Source organism: Papaver somniferum, chromosome 11, assembly GCF_003573695.1.
Source record: "Papaver somniferum cultivar HN1 chromosome 11, ASM357369v1, whole genome shotgun sequence".
Taxonomy (NCBI): domain Eukaryota; kingdom Viridiplantae; phylum Streptophyta; class Magnoliopsida; order Ranunculales; family Papaveraceae; genus Papaver; species Papaver somniferum.
The window spans coordinates 112044345-112061975 of NC_039368.1; the positions used below are offsets into that span (position 1 = coordinate 112044345).

Here is a 17631-nt window from a genome sequence, read left to right on the forward strand (position 1 = left end):
TATACAGTTAAAATTTAACTGCATAATTTGTGCAGTTAATTTATGTTATAACATGTTATGCAGAAGTTAACATTAGCTGCATAACTTGTTATGCAGAAGTAAGAATATGCTGAATAACTTGTTATGCAGTTCAAATTTAACTGCATAACTAGTTATGCAGAATAACTAGTTATGCAGAATAACTTGTTATGTTGTTCAAATTTAACTGCATAACTTATGCAGTTAATTTCAGGTTATAACATGTTATGCAGAAGTTAAAATTAGTTGCATAACTTGTTATGCAGAAGTAAGAATATGCTGAATAACTTGTTATGCAGTTCAAATTTAAGTGCATAACTAGTTATGCAGAATAACTTGTTATGCAGTTCAAATTTGACTACATAACTTATGCAGTTAATTTCAGGTTATAACATGTTATGCAGAAGTTAAAATTAGCTGCATAACTTGTTATGCAGAAGTAAGAATATGCTGAATAACTTGTTATGCAGTTCAAATTTAACTGCATAACTTATGCAGTTAATTTTAGGTTATAACGTGTTATGCAGAAGTAAAAAAAAACTGAATAACTTGTTATGCAGTTAAAATTAGATGCATAACTTGTTATGCAGAAGTAAGAATATGCTGAATAACTTGTTATGCAGTTAAAATTAGAAGCATAACTTGTTATGCAGAAGTAAGAATATGCTGAATAACTTGTTATGCAGTTCAACTTTAGATGTATAATAACAAGTTATGCATAACAAGTTACGCAGTTATGCATAGTTGTTTTTACTGCATAAGCAGTTATGCATAATAAGTTATGCAGTTCTGCATAGTTGCTTTTACTGCATAACCAGTTATGCATGCATGTTTGCTTTTACTGCATAACAAGTTATGCATGATAACTTACGCAGTTATGCATAGTTGTTTTTACTGCATAAGCAGTTATGCATAATAAGTTATGCAGTTCTGCATAGTTAATTTTACTGCATAACCAGTTATGCATAATAAGCTACGCAGTTCAGCATGTTTGCTTTTACTGCATAACAAGTTATGCATGATAAGTTACGCAGTTATGCAGAGTTGTTTTTACTGCATAAGCAGTTATGCATAATAAGTTATGCAGTTCAGCATGTTTGCTTTTACTGCATAACCAGTTATGCATAATAAGCTACGCAGTTATGCATAGTTGATTTTACTGCATAAGCAGTTATGCACATTATTTTTCCTGCGTAACATATGTTATTTAAAAGTAAAACACATGACCTATTATAGATGCATACCAGACAATTCCTTTATCTCTTTCACAAAATCTTCCTTTGCCTTCATTGTAATCTCAATCATTGGTCTTTCACTATCTGTTTCTCCATTTTCAAAATCAACATCAACAAGTAAAAATGATGTTAAAATCAAAGAAAAAGAAAGTAATAAAAATGATGTTAAAATAAAATGATGTTGTTAACCTGATTGTGCTTCTGTTTCGTTCATTTTTGTCGAAATGTTCTTTCTTGGGTTTGTAATTTCAACTTAACTAGTTTCTAGGTTGGTTTTATAGAGTATGAAATTGATTTTTTAGGATTTAAATGGAGAAGAAATTAACTCTGCAAATCAGTTACAGAGTTTTTGGTGGAGGAGAAAAGAAACTGCTGACGAGGAAAGATTTTAAACCGCTTAGGGTAATAACTGCTTAGGGTAATAACTGCTCAGGAGAAAAGAAACCGCTTTATTTCGTTACGTTCGAAACTGCCGAGGATAATACAGTAAAAACACATTTCTAAAAAACTTTGGATATGAGCGTATCCAAAGTTACTTACGGGCCTGATGGTAAAAAAATTAGTTTTTTTGGGCCTGCGACTAAAATTCGCTTTTATTTTTTTTCTCTATTTAGTATGCCCCTAAAATTTTAGGTATGCCCTAAAACTTGGCTCATCCAAAGAGTCTACCAAAACTCCTGGTTTGACTCCTCAAGTTAGCGGTTACTTGACATGTCACGACGGAAACGAGACCCAGATTTGCTTTATCAGGTATCAAACGGGGAAGACGATGTCCTGATTTCCCTCGAGGTAGGATATTTATCGTATCCTTTGTTTCACCAGATATCAGTACAGTATGATTTTTAATCACACTTGTTTTTACTTGTTTGTAGGAGGAGGAAGTACTCTGGGTAGGCGTGAAGAGTCTGAAATCCGTGCGGAGGTTGATGACGGAATATAGAGAATCAAAAAAAGAAGAGTAAAAGGCAGAAAAAGGATACAGTTGAGGCTGATGATTTTGGTTCACTTTTTGGTGATGGTATTGCTGGTAAATTACCTAGGTTTGCAAATAGAATCACTTTGAAGGTATAAAATCACCAAATTACTTTGTGTTTTATTTCTATTGTAGCCAATCTTGAATCTTTAGCAATTTCTGGAAATGAACAGTTTAACATGTTGGTGTTTTTCCCGACATACAATAGGTTACTTATCCGAGCACATTTAAAGCATTAGTGTGTACTGTGCATGATATTAGTAATGAACTTATGAGTTCTTTGACTTTTTCAGAATGTTGCACCTGGAATGAAGCTTTGGGGTGTTGAAGCAAATGAGAAAGATATAGCAGTTAGTCTCCCAGGTGGATTACGTGGATTGGTTCGAGCGAATGAGGCATCTGGCCTTATAGCAGGATTCGGTAGGTAACTTTATTTCTAGCATATTTCATGCTGGTGAACCCGTATCCTGCGTCGTCGTATAAGTTGATGAAGATAAAGGTACAGGCACAGGGAGGAAAAAGGTTTGGCTTTCTTTGCGGCTTGCTGTATTGCATAAGAACTTGACGTGGGATGCGATACAAGAAGGGATGGTATGTTCTTACTCATTATACTCCGTGGTGTGCAAAGCTGTTTTAAACTTTTGTTCTCATTGTACAATGTTTCGTCGACCTCCTCATCAGTGATAGTTGTAGGGATTATGATATTTGATTTCTCTCTTTAATTGGATTGTCAATAGGACATGGCTCATCACTTGGGTAAAATTATTATCCCATACCTAGATGGTTAACACATAAAATGATAGAGGCATTACGAATATGGGAGAAAGCTTACTTTGTATTGTTTCAGGAGAATGTTGTTTGGCTAACCTGCAGGAGCAAATGGCGTTGTCAGATCCAAATACTTAACTATTCTGCATATTCCTTTGCAAATACTTAACTGTTAGTGAATTTGTTTTTTCTGTTTACTTGTACATTATCTACAGGTGTTAATGGTGTATGTGAAAAGCATTGAAGACCGTGGTTACATTCTTAATTTTGGGCCTTATTCCTTCACTGGTTTTCTCTCTAGAAAAAATATTATTGATCCATCAACTAGGGCTGTTGGTCTCACCATGAACTATCACCTTGTTCATAATGAAGCTCCTCCTTCAGTAAGTCTACTTGTCTACAATAAGAGATTAATTGCTCTTGCTGCACATATTCAGTATCTGGAATTTTCATATGCAAACAACTCTCTTAAACTCGTAGTATGTTATGATGTCCTAGATGTTGCTGAATGAACTTAAACTCTATCATTTCTTCTGCTTTATTTGCTAGTGCATTGTTTACTTTTCATAGAAAGCTCTAAAATAATATTTACTTGAGATAAAAAACATCAAGAATCTTAAATAAATTTTATTAACGAAAACAGAGAGTTTACGAGTCAAAAGCCTAGTTTAGGGCGTATTTTAGCCCAAGAATTGAGACATACAATCAACCTTGTACTTCAGGCATGGATATGACAGGTTAAGCGTTTTGGATGATGACATGCATAAGGAGTAAGCATCGAAACATTAGGCTTTCAACCCCATGAGCAGACCCATGAGAAACAAAATGCTAAATAAGAACTTGAAAGTGTTAAGCCAAATGGACAATGTTCTGAATCTTAAAAAAGTGCCTTGTTCAGATTATGTGGTATTACATCATCTTTATACTGAATAGCTAAGTAGCTAAGATTTGTCTGGAGATTGTAAGTGGATAACTCCCAAGCGTTTTAATTTGTAATTACCTGTTTCAACTATTCAACCAATACTGCACATAAAGGCATAATGGCATACCTCTTGCACTTTTCTCGTTAGGTGTATGACTTCAGGTCTGTGAACCTTGTAAAACTCGTATGCCTAAGAGTTGAGCCAATGACACTTTTCGCGTAAACGTCACCAACTTGGCCTGTTTAGTGATCCTATAAGAAGTTGATCAGTGATTCATTTCTACCCACTAGAAAGGACACATGTGCGATGCACATGCTTGAACTTTTTCTCATCCAATAATACTAAATTTCAAAGCCATGTAATCTTTTTCCTAAAACAAAAATTTGCTATTCTTGTTTATACTCGTTAAGTAGATAATTGAAATAGCTTTTCAAATATATAAATTTTTAAAATATCCGGTGTATATTTTGAAAGATATTGAGTTTTTAAAAATTTTGATCTATTTTTAAAACAATGGTATTTATGTAAATATGTAAAAATAGGGGCAACTAAGTAATTTAGGGGGTCTCCTACCAAAAAGAGCTCTTTTCTTTATATTAGTAAGATTAGCTGGTATTTCATAGGTTTACCTCACTGTTAATTGCATTTATGGTGTAATGGTTGAGATTATGATTTGTGATTTGTCTTTTGTTACCTGACTAATAATGTGGTTTTTCTCTAGCATGTTAAAACTGGTGATATTTCTGATGGTTCCCATGTAGTTAGAGTTGATAGAGTGTTTGACCTGCTGCTTGAGATTCCTTCAACTCCAGTACCAACTCCTTCGTATGTTAGCGTAAGTTCGCATCAGTGCATCTGTTTTCTGTTGATATTTCTATATGTTCATCACCACTCAGACCACACCTGCTGTTTTGAAACTTATCTTTTTTTAAATTTAGATATCGGATGTGGCTGATGGTGGAAATTCGGAAGTTGGAGAAAAAGTACAAGGAAGGGAATACTGTTCGTGCATGCATTCTAGGATTCAGGCACTTAGAAGGACCCGCATTGGGTATCTTTCCCTTAATGTATTTTCTCTGCATGAGAGGTGCACATCATCAGATTAGAGGCCTTAATTTGCACAAAAAATTTATAGAGAATTTATCCACCAAGGTGGTAATATGTTGGTGTCTTGATTCAAATGATTTACCTCTCATGTTATAGTTGTAAATTTATACAGACTACAAGTGTCACCCTGCTAGCAGTATTATTTTATGTAATGTTTTGAACCACGAAGAATATGCATCCATTCCTGCCTCTGAAAGGCTAGTTCTTTTAGTACTCCGTATTCAAAGTGTGGTTTCTTAATTCGCTTCCACCATTCTACATACTTTGTTCAGGCTGGTGCTTTGAGGGATCAGTTTTCACTCACTCAGATGCCAAGCCAGGCATGGTGGGGGGAAGGTAACCTCTGTCAGGAACTTTGGTGCTCATGTGCAGCCATCGACTGGTGTGAAGGCCCTTTGTCCTCTTATACAGAACTTGAAGTCCCAAAGCCTGGGAAGAAATTCAAGGTATTAATTACTCTCATCGTCTGTTACCTCCTAACTGCATTGAATGTGTGAAAATTATTAACTTGTTTAACCTACCTTGTGGCAATTATTCTGTGTAGGTTGGAGTAGATTTAACATTTCGAGTGCTAGGTTTCAAGTCCAGGCTTATATCACTCACCCACAAAGAAACTCGTGTACGTATGTTTTTGTCTTTTATGTTATTGTTGACTTAGTATTCCTTACTATTTTCTTACAGTCTAATGTATTAGGATCTCTGTTAGTCGGTCCTCACTTCCTCAGCATTGCAGCCCCTTTTCTGGAAGTCGCCCGTGATTTGTCTTATCTTCCTATCTTGTTTGCTGTGTTCTTTTCAGGTCAAGTCAAAACTTGCTATTCTTAGTTCATATGCCGATGCTACTGATGGACTAATAACACATGGATGGATCAGATCAGAAAAGTCGAAACATATGGGTGCTTTGTGAACTTTTACAATGGAGTGCACGGATTTGCTCTTTGGTTAGTTGCTCTATTTAACCAATCCCTTGCTGTTATACAAACCTTAAACTTGCATACATGTGTATTCATTTCATTTTTGTAGATTTGTGCATATGCGATGATCTTAGTCAGCACTATGCTATGTAATTGCATCTACTTGTTTCATGATTTCTTCGTATTTACTTAGTGTATAAAAACTATTATTTGTATATATGAAATTAATCTGTGGATAAAGGGTAACCAGTTTGCCCTCTTCAAGAACATAACTAGGCAACTTTTCTACCTTGTCTTTTTTGGTATTAGATATAGATAGAGTTAGCTCTGATGATTATCTACTTTATAAGCCTTCTAATATATTATATGATTTTTTTATTCATTATTGTTTATTTTAGCTGATTATTTCCTCTCTTAATCAGATCTGAACTTGGATTAGACCCAGGCTGTGAAGCAAGTTCAATGTATGATGCTGGACAAGTCGTGAATTGTAGGTTATTGAGTGCAGCATTAGATTTCTTATGTCTCCAACAAGGTTCGCTTCCATTCTCTCACTGTGTTTGAATTCTATGTGTATGAAGGTGCCAATTATACGTTCTTCTCAGGTGTATGAGGGTTGGCTATCTCTTAGAATTTACAAACTTCTGTATGTTAAATCGACGGTTGTGATGTCTGGTCACCACTAGCTTTGAAGGTTAGCCTACTGTCTTTTGGGCATTGAATCTCTTAACTGAGCAAGGCGTATTTGGGATTAGAGTTTTGTACTGGGTTCCACTGTTCAACTAGAGAATCTTCCATCTGATTTTTTTTTCTTCATATTATCAAAACCATAATAAATGGTGCTCACTGTTACTGCTATTTTCTTTCCGAAATATTTACCATTCCATCTTGCGAAGTTAGTAACATCTCCAGATTAATATTCTTTTCTCGATTTCGTCCTGACAGAACATCAGAAGAAGCTGCATTAAAGTTCGGTAGTGTGGTTTCTGGTATTGTTGAGCGCTTGACTCATATTGCAGTTATCGTCAAAGTGAACGCTAAAGGTTATTCGAACAGTACCATACTCACTGAACATTTGGCGGACCACCAAGGTACCTGTTTTCACTGGTGTTTGGGTATTGTATTTTTTTCAGAAGTTACTTACGCTATTCCTTCTGGTTACTCTGTAGCGCATACTACTTCAATGAAGTCTGTGCTGAAGCCTGGGCATGAATTTGATCAACTTGTGGTTCTAGGTAAGCTCACAATTATCAATTATTTCCAAATATTGGTTCAATATTACATTTAGAGGATATATACATACTCGGGAAACCTGTCTTACATATAGAGTCATGCGTTGGTCAGCTATCATATGGGGGAGAGACTAATTCTGTTTATTTAAGGATATTTAAAGATTCAATCAAAACAAAACAAAAAAAGGATATTTAAAGATAAAAGCTCGTTTAACGATAACATTTTATTTTTTTGAATGCTTCGTGTTATAGAGAGCATGAACGACAATTTTCGAAGAGTTTACACCCTTTAGTATATATATTTTTTGACATTGTGACAACATTTTGCCATACAATCGAGATGCTCTTTATCATCAGGTCTGAGGTCTTAGATAGCCAAAACTCATCTGGTAGGGTTACCATTTAGTCAGTTGCGTTCCATTTTTGAAAGAACTTGGTTCCTGTTTTAAGGTGTAATGTCTGTAAGAAACAACAATTTTCGAAGAGTTTACAGCCTTTAGTAAAGAATGTTTTTGACATTGGGACAATATTTTACTATACAATCCAGATGCTCTTTATCATCAGGTCCGAGGTCTCAAATAGCCAAAACTCATCTGGTAGAATTTCCATTTAGTCAGTTACATTCCATTTTTGAAAGAACTTGGTTCCTATTTTAAGGTGTAACATCTGTAAGAAACTGTAAAATTTGTTTCAATATTGTCTTCTGTTTTTAATCATTTTTTGCTTAATCAAAATTTTATCATGTGGCAATGGTTGTCTGCTATTTTGAAACACTTGGGGATAGATGGTATAATTAATTGGGTCCAACTGACAATGACATCCCTAGTCTTTAGAACTATGCATCGGGTTTCCTAATGTGCATATGTTTACAAAAAGGCATAAAAGAAAGAATTAGTAAGTTTGAGTTATGTATAATTAATTATCTTTCAGCAAGCCTTTTCGGTTATGGGATTTGGCTCCATTTTTAATCTGATGATAAGCGCGTGCAATGTTACTGGACAATTTGTACTCTTGAATGGATCATTTCCCCGTACTATGGGAACATTGATATTGTTCTATTAGGTTTGATATTTCGATCATCTACCAGATACTCTCCGCAAAATTTTCTCTTATTAACTCTGCTACAGAGCGATATTGCACAGATGGTTAAGTTCTCTTTTCATAGGGTATAACATTAGTCATCCTACTGTTTTTGTAGAAATAACTTTCTTTTTCTTGATAATCAGGGATATGCCTGCAATTCGATAATAGCTCCTAAAAGTAAACGGATATCTCTGAGGGCTTCAGCATCGGGCAATCTGTCCGAAGTCATGTCGAAACTGTAAGTGGGCGTAATTTGGTTTGATAGATGTGTATATCTGGAATCTTCAATACTTCGCTGTTGTTTGATCTGGTTGCTGTTACTTTCAGGTTAACAATGACACAAATAGAATAACACTCTTCTTGAAGCAGTCATCTTGCTTTTCAACTGACACGTCCCCATTGTATCTCCGCCACCAACTACAAAACCAAATATGTTAGTTTTTCTGTTCATGTTCACTCATCTTAGCTAAATACAGAATCACGTGAGAAATTAGATTAAAAAGAGCTAGCCACGATTTAATGGATGAATCTTCGCCTTGGCGACGGGTTTATCTTTTCATAACAGCTTCAACCATTGCCAAATCCATCTCCAAATGGCAAAGCCCTAAACAATTCTCTCTAATCAACCGACAATCCCTTCCTCCCTTAGAAATTACTTGCACATTTTTCGTCCTCCTCCATTATGCCTTCCAATCTCTTCGGTAAGGAAAATCTCCAAGATGAGTGTTGCAGTTGACGGAGGTGGGAGGTTTTAGGATGGATATGGGTTTTGAGATGGATATGAGTTCACAAGTGGTTAGTGGCTGTAACTTTTTTTTTTACTCGGTGGGTGTATTTTGTAGGGTTAATTTTGTCCGGAGTAGTAATACATTGACTAGGTTCTAGTTTGCCGTTTTCGCTATCCACGAAGCCATTTTTACCCTCCCTTTAACAAATTTTCTTTATAATATAAATTTTCTTTCCCCATAAACAAAAACAAAAAACAAGTTCTTCAAAGAAGTAAATGAGATGATTCGCGCACTAGCTATATTGTAGTGCAATATCTGTGATCATGGATAATTTGGATTGTATGATCGTCTTAAAGTGGTTTTGGTTGGATACTTCCGAGAGAAAGCCTCACAGCTACAGCGGATAGATGGATAAGCTTACAGGAAATGGTTAGTTAAAAGTATAATGTCAAGTAGGGGTGGGTGTCAATGGGTGCGGGTCCTTCCCAGTATTACTAGACCCGGACTCATTTATAAGACCCGGACTCATTTATAAGTTTGGATTTAGAAGCGGACCTGTTTATGTCATGCGTATCCGTCGATTCCGTTGGGTATTAAAAAGGATTTTTGTTAAAGGGAGAGTAAAAACAGATCCGAGGAGTGCAAAATTCGGAATTGACTCGCTGAGTGAGACTGGTCTTATAAATGTACACAAATCAGACAAAATTGCCCTTCTTAAGTTACCTCGTATTGTATCTTTCTTTTCTCTTTCCCTCACCAGAAACGCCCATTTCTTCTATAACCTTACCACCACCATTAGCAATAGTTGCCAACTTTATTATTCGACCTCCACCGAAGTAATGATTGCTAGATTAGTTAGATTTTTTTTTGAGAATCTATACTTAAGTTTGATTTAAAAAGTAGAATCCGCTAGAAAAAAAACTTGGTTTTGTTCTATTCCGTGAAGGAAGTCTATTTGCCTGATAAGCAATGGATCATCAAAACCTAATGATAGAAACCAACTTGCACTCCCGTGGACTTAGCAAGAGTTAAAAGGCTAAATTCGATGGATTGTGTTTCTTTTGACCTGGCTGTGTGTATGACAGTATTCCATAACTAATTCCTAATACAAACTTTCAGGTAAATTAAAACTTCTTAAAGAAAGAAAAATCTTGTGTCGATCCCATATAATAAAATAAAGGCATATTATGAATCTATTATCGATCAGAAATAAACCAAAAGAACACAGACTAATGCAGTTAATGGCTCATCTATATCTTATGTATTCATCACTAGCTATCAAGGATCGTAACGTGATGTTGGTGGTAACATAACGTGATGCCTTAGAAGACCAAGTGGAAGAAGCAGGTCTAGCAATCCCTATTAGTGATCATGTCCTCGGCACTTTCAACTGCGATGGGAAAATATTTTCAACCAAATATTAATTGTTGCTGGATTATGATGAAACATCGTCTAATAGTTTTAGTTATCCGAAAATATATTTCAACTGCGATGGGAACTATAGAGGAAGAAGAGGGTGATGAATTCCACTGTTTGAGTGTGTGCAACTAATACGTGTGATTAATTAGGGTAATTTTGTCCCACTTATAAAATCAGTCGGACTCAACGAGTCAATCACGATTTTCGCTCTCTTCAGATCCGTTTTTGCTCTCTCTTTAATAAAGATCTTATAAAAACTATATTAAAACTGGAAAAAAAAAAAGAATCAAATCCAAAACTAACAAAATACTTATACTTTAGCTAAAAAGATGCATAAAATGATGGATAATTGGGTACTTTTTTTTAACGTGCGGGTACCCAATAGGTATTATCTATAATTACAAGTATCACAAAGATTTCAGGTCAGTTTCTTGTCAGAATTCTACATTCTAGTTTCTATTCTACAAGTAGGTCCACGTAAACAGTTAGCTCTTCCAATAATTCATCCAGATCACAAAATTGAAGAATATTGAGAAGCCATAACCAGAGGAAAGACTGGTACCTACTGAGCGTCGCCTTTGCATTCCTCAAAAACATGTTCCAGTGCCATACGAACAAAAGTTACACTGAAGTACCGAAACTAATCCCATTTTCCTCAAAAAGTAAGAAGAAACCAAAAATGGCAGAAGAGGGTCAAAACGCAATATAGTAAAAACTCCATATATTAATAACTTTGGAACTTTACAAAATTATTAATATATGGAGTTTATCAATACAGGGAGGTATACAAAAAAAAAGATGAATAATATATTGAAAATAGATCACATTGAATAATATATCCTTTATGTGAAGGATATATATCCTTTATGAATAATATATTGAAAATATATCCCATTGAATATCCTTTATTATATATTGAATATCCTTTAATATATAGAATAATACATCCTATTAAGAATTTTTAAAGTTTTCTCTACACTATAAATAGTATTAGATATATTAGAAGATAACTCATTATTTTTAATATTCTCTTCTTCTCAGCCAAATCAAAATGTCATCCAATTTTAGGAAAAGAACTCATATGAGTGATAAAATTCGTATAGAATTGTGTGAAAAGAAAAAATCACATCCAAATTGGACGCAAAAAGATCCTGCGAAATGGTTGAAAGATACTTATGAGTAGTCAAATTGAACCACTAATTGAATGGATATGGACGTCTTCCTTAATCATCCCTATGAGCAACAAGTCATATATGCTTCAACCGAAGAAGAAATAATCGATGGAATTAGACAAGAAGCATAGGCAGATAATCCCGATGATGATAGTACGAAGATACCAAAAGTTTCATGCCAAGAAACTTTAAACATGCTCGACAAGTTGGAAATGTTATGGCTTCAACAAGATGGTGCATTGAAGAAGAAATAATCGATGGAATTAGGCAAGAAGCAGAGGCAGATAATTCCGATGATGATAGTACGGAGATACCAAAAGTTTCATGCCAAGAAACTTTAAACATTCTCGACAAGTTGGAAATGTTTTGGATTCAACAAGATGGTGCACATAGCAATGAGGTCTTACGCATACGCAAATCAAAAGATACGATAACAATCCAAAAAATTACATTATTTTCTCAACCAACTATAGATTAATATTTTTCTGCATCTTAAATTTTGATGTAACAAGATCTATAATTTTCCTATTATGTTGATTTTATTAATATATATGGAGGTAAATTCATTAAGGTGGGACTAGAAAAATGTATTAATATTAAAATGTAGAGTTTATTATTATTTGTAACTGGCCCAAGTTGGGACCATGATTTTTTGTTAATATATAAAGTTTATTAATATATGGGGTATCAATATATAGAGTTTTTACTGTATATACTAGTAGCCAGGACAAATAAGCGAACACTAGGCTGACAAAACTCAGGATGACCACACTAGAAGCAATGGAAGCCAAGTGATGTTGAAATAAGGTTTCATGTCTTTTGGAGTGAAATTTGTGCATATGAGTATATGCAACTGATCATCGTAAGAGCCCAAGAAGAGTTCACGAAGCCAATAGGAGGCGAATATCTTCACTACTCATTTGTCTCTTATCCTTATTCTTTTTAGAACCTTGACTTCCTAAATTCTTTTCCCCCAACTGTAACTCCAATATCCTTGTTGTTCTCAACTGTTAGCCAGTCTCACAATCTTGACATCTTCCTTTTGTCCTGTCACGGTCCATGGCCTGTTCAGGGTTCCACCATGTCTCGAACAAGTATACCCTAGACGCGACCACAAGATTTATCCCAGTTCCTGAAGCTTTAAGACTTGCGAGAAGCACAGTAGCTGAATCTGACCCCTGATTTTCAAATTCTTTGATCACCTTGTTGCACTCATCGATCCGTCTAATCTCGGAATTGAGTGATTCTTGGCTCGTTGGATTCGTAAGCTCATTCACTATAACGTGAGATTCTTTATAAGGATAAATGTTATTGTATCCAAGATCATGAATCAAATAACCTCAAGTATATATACATAAATGTACATTTACCGTCATTGGAATTGTTCCATAGAATGAGCATTTATCTTGATAGATTAGAAAGGTATAATTGAACAAGAATCCAAATGAAGTCAATCACATACCTTTGTTGATGAAGTACTTGTTGATGTCTTCTTGTAGTCTTCAATCTTCATCCTTTAAGGATAGGTTCGATTTAACTTCTTAGACCTAATCTAGTCTGAAACTATCTTTAGTATGATAAATCAAGAATGCATTTTGGAACCTAAAATTTACAACTAACTTGACATATCAACGCTAGTGGGTTCAACTGAGCAGTGCTCTAACAATAATATGAAGAGATAATGAGATAAAGGATCTCCTTGTCTCAAGCATCTTTCAGGTTTAAATGTTTCACCAGGTGAACCATTTAGTAAAATAGATGTCGAGACAGTACTTATACATTCAAGAATCATATCACAAAAAAATTCACAGAATCCCACAGCTTTAAGAGAGCTGATCAAAAATGGTCATTATATCCTATCAAAGGCCTTAGACATGTCAATTTTCATAGTCATCCATCCATTTTTGTTTTTTTTCATGGAATCAACTAACTCATGTGCGATCTACACTAGATCGTCCGGTCAACACTAGGACACCCGGTCTGGACTCCACCGCTCGGTAGAGATTCGACTTCACCTGGCTAAGTGGCAAATTTGCCACTTAACCAACTCAATTTGCCAATTAGCCAGCTCCATAGTGGGTGCAAAAATGGCAAACTATGAAGTTTGCCATGCCCATAGGAACTGGCCTAAAACCACAATTCCTGGGTGAAAAAGTCATACAAAGTTTAATACTGTTTAAACGGACGAGAACCAAAAGTATACTTTCAATTATCCATTTTGGATATTCTACCCAGAAAAATGAAACAAAAGATATCATTTACCTAAAATACCCCTTAACCTTTTAACCAATTTTTTAAAAAGATTTTGTTTCGTTAGAAGCATAAAACTCATCTTTTGTCGACGGAAACGTCACACCGACGATTTTATTTTCTTTTTTCAAAGCGATTTTCTCTTCTTTTTCAGATCTGGGAGCTCAATCATGGTGATTAACGATTGTGGAATCAAAGTTTAAAATATTCTACTATCAAAAATCATCTCATATATTCAAATCGGTAAGTTTCAATTTCACCGACTACTATAGATGATTATGATTCATTGATCCAATTTTGATTTTGGTTTTTTGTCTAATTGTGGTAACGTGTTTCTGACTTTGATTTTGATTTCATGATGGGATTTTTGTTAATTTGTTGGGTTTAGTTGGTCATTATCCAGGGTTTTACTAATAATCAACTTTTGTGCTCCAAAACTTGATCGATTTGAATTATTATTCTGTCTCCTAAATACCCCTTAACTTTTTCGCAAGGCGTCGGGTTATTCTCTGGGTAGTATTCATGCTTTACATGGAAGTGTGATGACTTAGCAAAATTTACGGAGTATTCTTGCAATAAGTTATTCTAGTTATTTTGATGGTAGCGAGATTAAATATTAATTCTAATCATACATTCAAAACTTGTTTATAAATGAAGATGAAACCTTTATCCAATATTTTACACATCCTTGATTTGATTGCTTTGCTTTCTTGTTTTGCTTTTATATTAGTTTAATTATACAAAAAATCAGAAACATATTGACAACCCAAAACCTCTCTGTGGGAACGATCCTTTCTTGCCCTTGTTATATTATATAATTTTGAGTAGTGAGAAAGTAATTTATTTTTGACGCATACGACAACGGTCGGAAAGCAATCTTATTTGGATCAACACAAAAACCTGAAACTATGATGATGTGTCCCAAATACCCCAAGGATGATTCCTAAAACAACATTTCGATAACTTAGCAAAGAGTTTATGTTGTCTGAGTAAGGATAAAGTAAACTTCGAGATGCTCCAAATGGTCAAACATGTTTTTGTTGTAGATTAAAATATCATCAAAAAAATACCAGAGTAAATTTTCTCAATGGTGGTTGAAATACGTCATTCATTAGAGCCTGAAATGTAGCTGGAGCATTAGTGAGGCCAAATGGCATCACTTTAAACTATAATGGCCTTGATGGGTTCTGAAATATGTTTTGATAATATATGAAACATGTACTCTGATTTGACGGTATCCATGTCTCAAATCAATTCTTGTAAAGACAATAGATCCATTAGACTCATCCAATAGTTCCTCAATAATAGGTATTGTAAATTTGTCCTTGATTGTAATGTTGTGTAACTTTTTATAGTCAACACAAAATCTCCATATGTTGTCTTTCCTTTTGACTAAGAGAATTGGTGAGGCAAAAGGACTATGGTAGGTTGATAATTCCAGTTTCTAGCATCTGTTTGACCAGTTATTCTACTAATCTTGTTTGTATATAGAGGCATTTATAGGTTCTCTGATTTACAGGGGTGGAGTTGAGTTGTAATGAATTGTGTGGTAAAGATTCCTTTGGGGTGGTAGCTGAGTTGGTTCTGCAAAAATGTCAGTAAACTCTTGAAGTAGAGGAAGTTGCAGGAGGTGTGGAAAGTGGTGTAGTGGGTGTAGATATGGAATATAGATGACCCACAATGCCATGTGAATTGTTGTCAAAAAAAAATTGACTGGTTCACTGCCCATCATTGATAATGAAGACTTTGGATGGGTACCTAGTAGTGTAATCTTCTTAGCTTTGTACTTAAAAGTAATAGATAAGTTGGAGAAGTTAAAAAGTACATCACCTAAAGTTCTTAGCCAATCTACACCATGTACAATATCACAACCTCCTAATGGAAATACTCTGAGGCTTTCCATAAATTGGTGGTCCTGCATGCTCCATGTAAGATTTGGACAAATACCAGTACTAACTGTCCTCTCTCCATTTGCAACTGTGACTAGCATTGGATCAGTGGGCTCAATGTTGCATTAAAGGGAACTTGTTATAGTACTATCAATGAAGCTTGTAGTACTGCCTGTATCAACCAGAATGGAGACAGTTTGTTTATGGAGAATACCAAGAATTCTAATTGTATCACCAGTAGCAGCTCCTGTTAGAGCATGTGATGATATTTCAACATCAGATTGTACTGGAGATCCAGTGGTCTCCTCAAAAACTCTCATTTTATTCATTTCTTCAAGTGTGAGTCTCTTAATTGTATGAGTTTGTGAATTAAGTTTGTATGGAAGAGTTAAAGAGGATTTAGGGGTGAGGGAAGCAGATTTTGGAGATGTTAAAACGGGTTTTGGTGGAAAATGGTTATAAGAGTATTGCATGTTAGAGTTGAAGGAGTTGTTGAACGACTTTGTAAATGTTTAGTGGCAGTTGTTGTTAGAGCATTGCTCAGTTGAACCCACCAAGCGTTGGTATGTCAAGTTTGGTTGTCATATTTTAGTGAACCAAAACTCATGCTAAGAGTCGCTTGATTACGTACTAGAGTTAAACTTCGTATAGGTTAGCTTGAAAGCATTAGGATATGAGACGTTACAAGTATTGTGAAGTCTAGAAGATAGAAGAAGCAAGGAGCTACAACGACAACAATCATCCTTCCACTTGAGTTTAGTGATATTTGACTTGAATTGTTTCATTCCCTAACGTATCTTTCAAGTCGTGCATATTGAAAACATAACTGTGAAGCATGTTTGAACTCTAGATAGACATAGTATTAAGGAATACAATACGAGGTTTATTGCTTAACCATTAAACTTTGTAGATAAGACATCGCCGTAATTATTTGAATGTTATTGTGATTATGTATGGGTATAAGGTGAGGATTTCATCCTAGGGAACAATGTTTACATGTGTTCTAAGGAAGTAAGTTCATAAACTTGTTCTGTGATCCGAAAAGGAAATTGCCAGGTGTTATTGGTTTTGTTATTCATTGCATATCTTATGAACAACCAATATGAGTGATAAAGTAGAACCGCTCACAACTTGTTGTGTTCTTGGTAGAACTATTCACAAAGGCCTGACTTTTGTATTTGGTATAACTTTTATTAGTAAAACCAATCTTAAGTAATCACCTTGGTATGTATCGGATTATATCTGCCATGAGAAAGGGAACCGATCCTTGAACGGGGTGAAGGGAATCGATCCTAGTAAGGGGTGAAGGGGAACCGATCCTTGTAATGGGTGAAGGGGAACCTATTCTTGTAAAGGGTGCAGTACATCAAGGGGAACCGATCCTTGTATGGGGTGCACCAGGGTTTATAGAAGAAAGGGTAACCGATCCTGTGAACGTGTGCAACACATATAAGTTAGATACCATATATATGTGGAGAACCGATCCTAGTACCTAGTCAACCGAATATTTTGGGAAGCTAGTGTGACTATGCGTAGTACTCACATGGAGGTAGAACCGAAACTTGTCTTGGTAGAACCGTAAACCCATGATTGTGATTGAATGTTGGTTTGATCAATCACATAGTTCTTGAAAGTCATATGAACCAATTCTAAACTTGTTTGGAAGTGTGGAAAATCGGTTTCAAGGTTGTAAGTGTGAAAGAGAACTTACAAAGTAAAGATGTCGACAAACTTTGAACACGTGTTGAGAATGTTTATTTTTATAATTGTTCAAAGATATTCCTTAAAGGCTAATGGAAGAAAATCCCAGGATCGAAACATAAGTAAATTAAGAATCTTTTAATTAAGGTTATTAATTTATCTTGGTAGGGAAATTATGGAATTAGTAATGTGCATTTATTAATTAGATTTTCCGAGAGA

At 35.1% G+C, this 17631-nt stretch overlaps 1 protein-coding gene across 7 annotated transcripts; it reads left to right on the plus strand.

The window, feature by feature from the left end:
• The first annotated feature begins 1910 nt into the window (after positions 1–1910).
• On the plus strand, positions 1911–8697 carry LOC113321236 (rRNA biogenesis protein RRP5-like). 7 transcript variants are annotated; one of them, XM_026569129.1, is made up of 16 exons: positions 1911–2042; positions 2126–2318; positions 2520–2646; positions 2720–2817; positions 3210–3377; positions 4639–4752; positions 4856–4984; positions 5297–5470; positions 5569–5643; positions 5824–5965; positions 6361–6473; positions 6544–6632; positions 6884–7029; positions 7108–7173; positions 8397–8491; positions 8581–8697. In XM_026569129.1, the coding sequence occupies exons 3-10, from the start codon at positions 2535–2537 to the stop codon at positions 5929–5931; spliced, it is 978 nt and encodes a 325-aa protein (XP_026424914.1). In that variant the 5' UTR covers positions 1911–2042; positions 2126–2318; positions 2520–2534; the 3' UTR covers positions 5932–5965; positions 6361–6473; positions 6544–6632; positions 6884–7029; positions 7108–7173; positions 8397–8491; positions 8581–8697. The 7 variants fall into 7 exon arrangements, with proteins under 7 accessions (XP_026424914.1, XP_026424908.1, XP_026424910.1 ...); XM_026569123.1 differs by having other exon boundaries at positions 4679–4752; positions 4856–5069; XM_026569125.1 differs by having other exon boundaries at positions 4679–4752; positions 4856–5069; positions 6361–6428; positions 6520–6632.
• The last annotated feature ends 8934 nt before the right edge of the window (positions 8698–17631 follow it).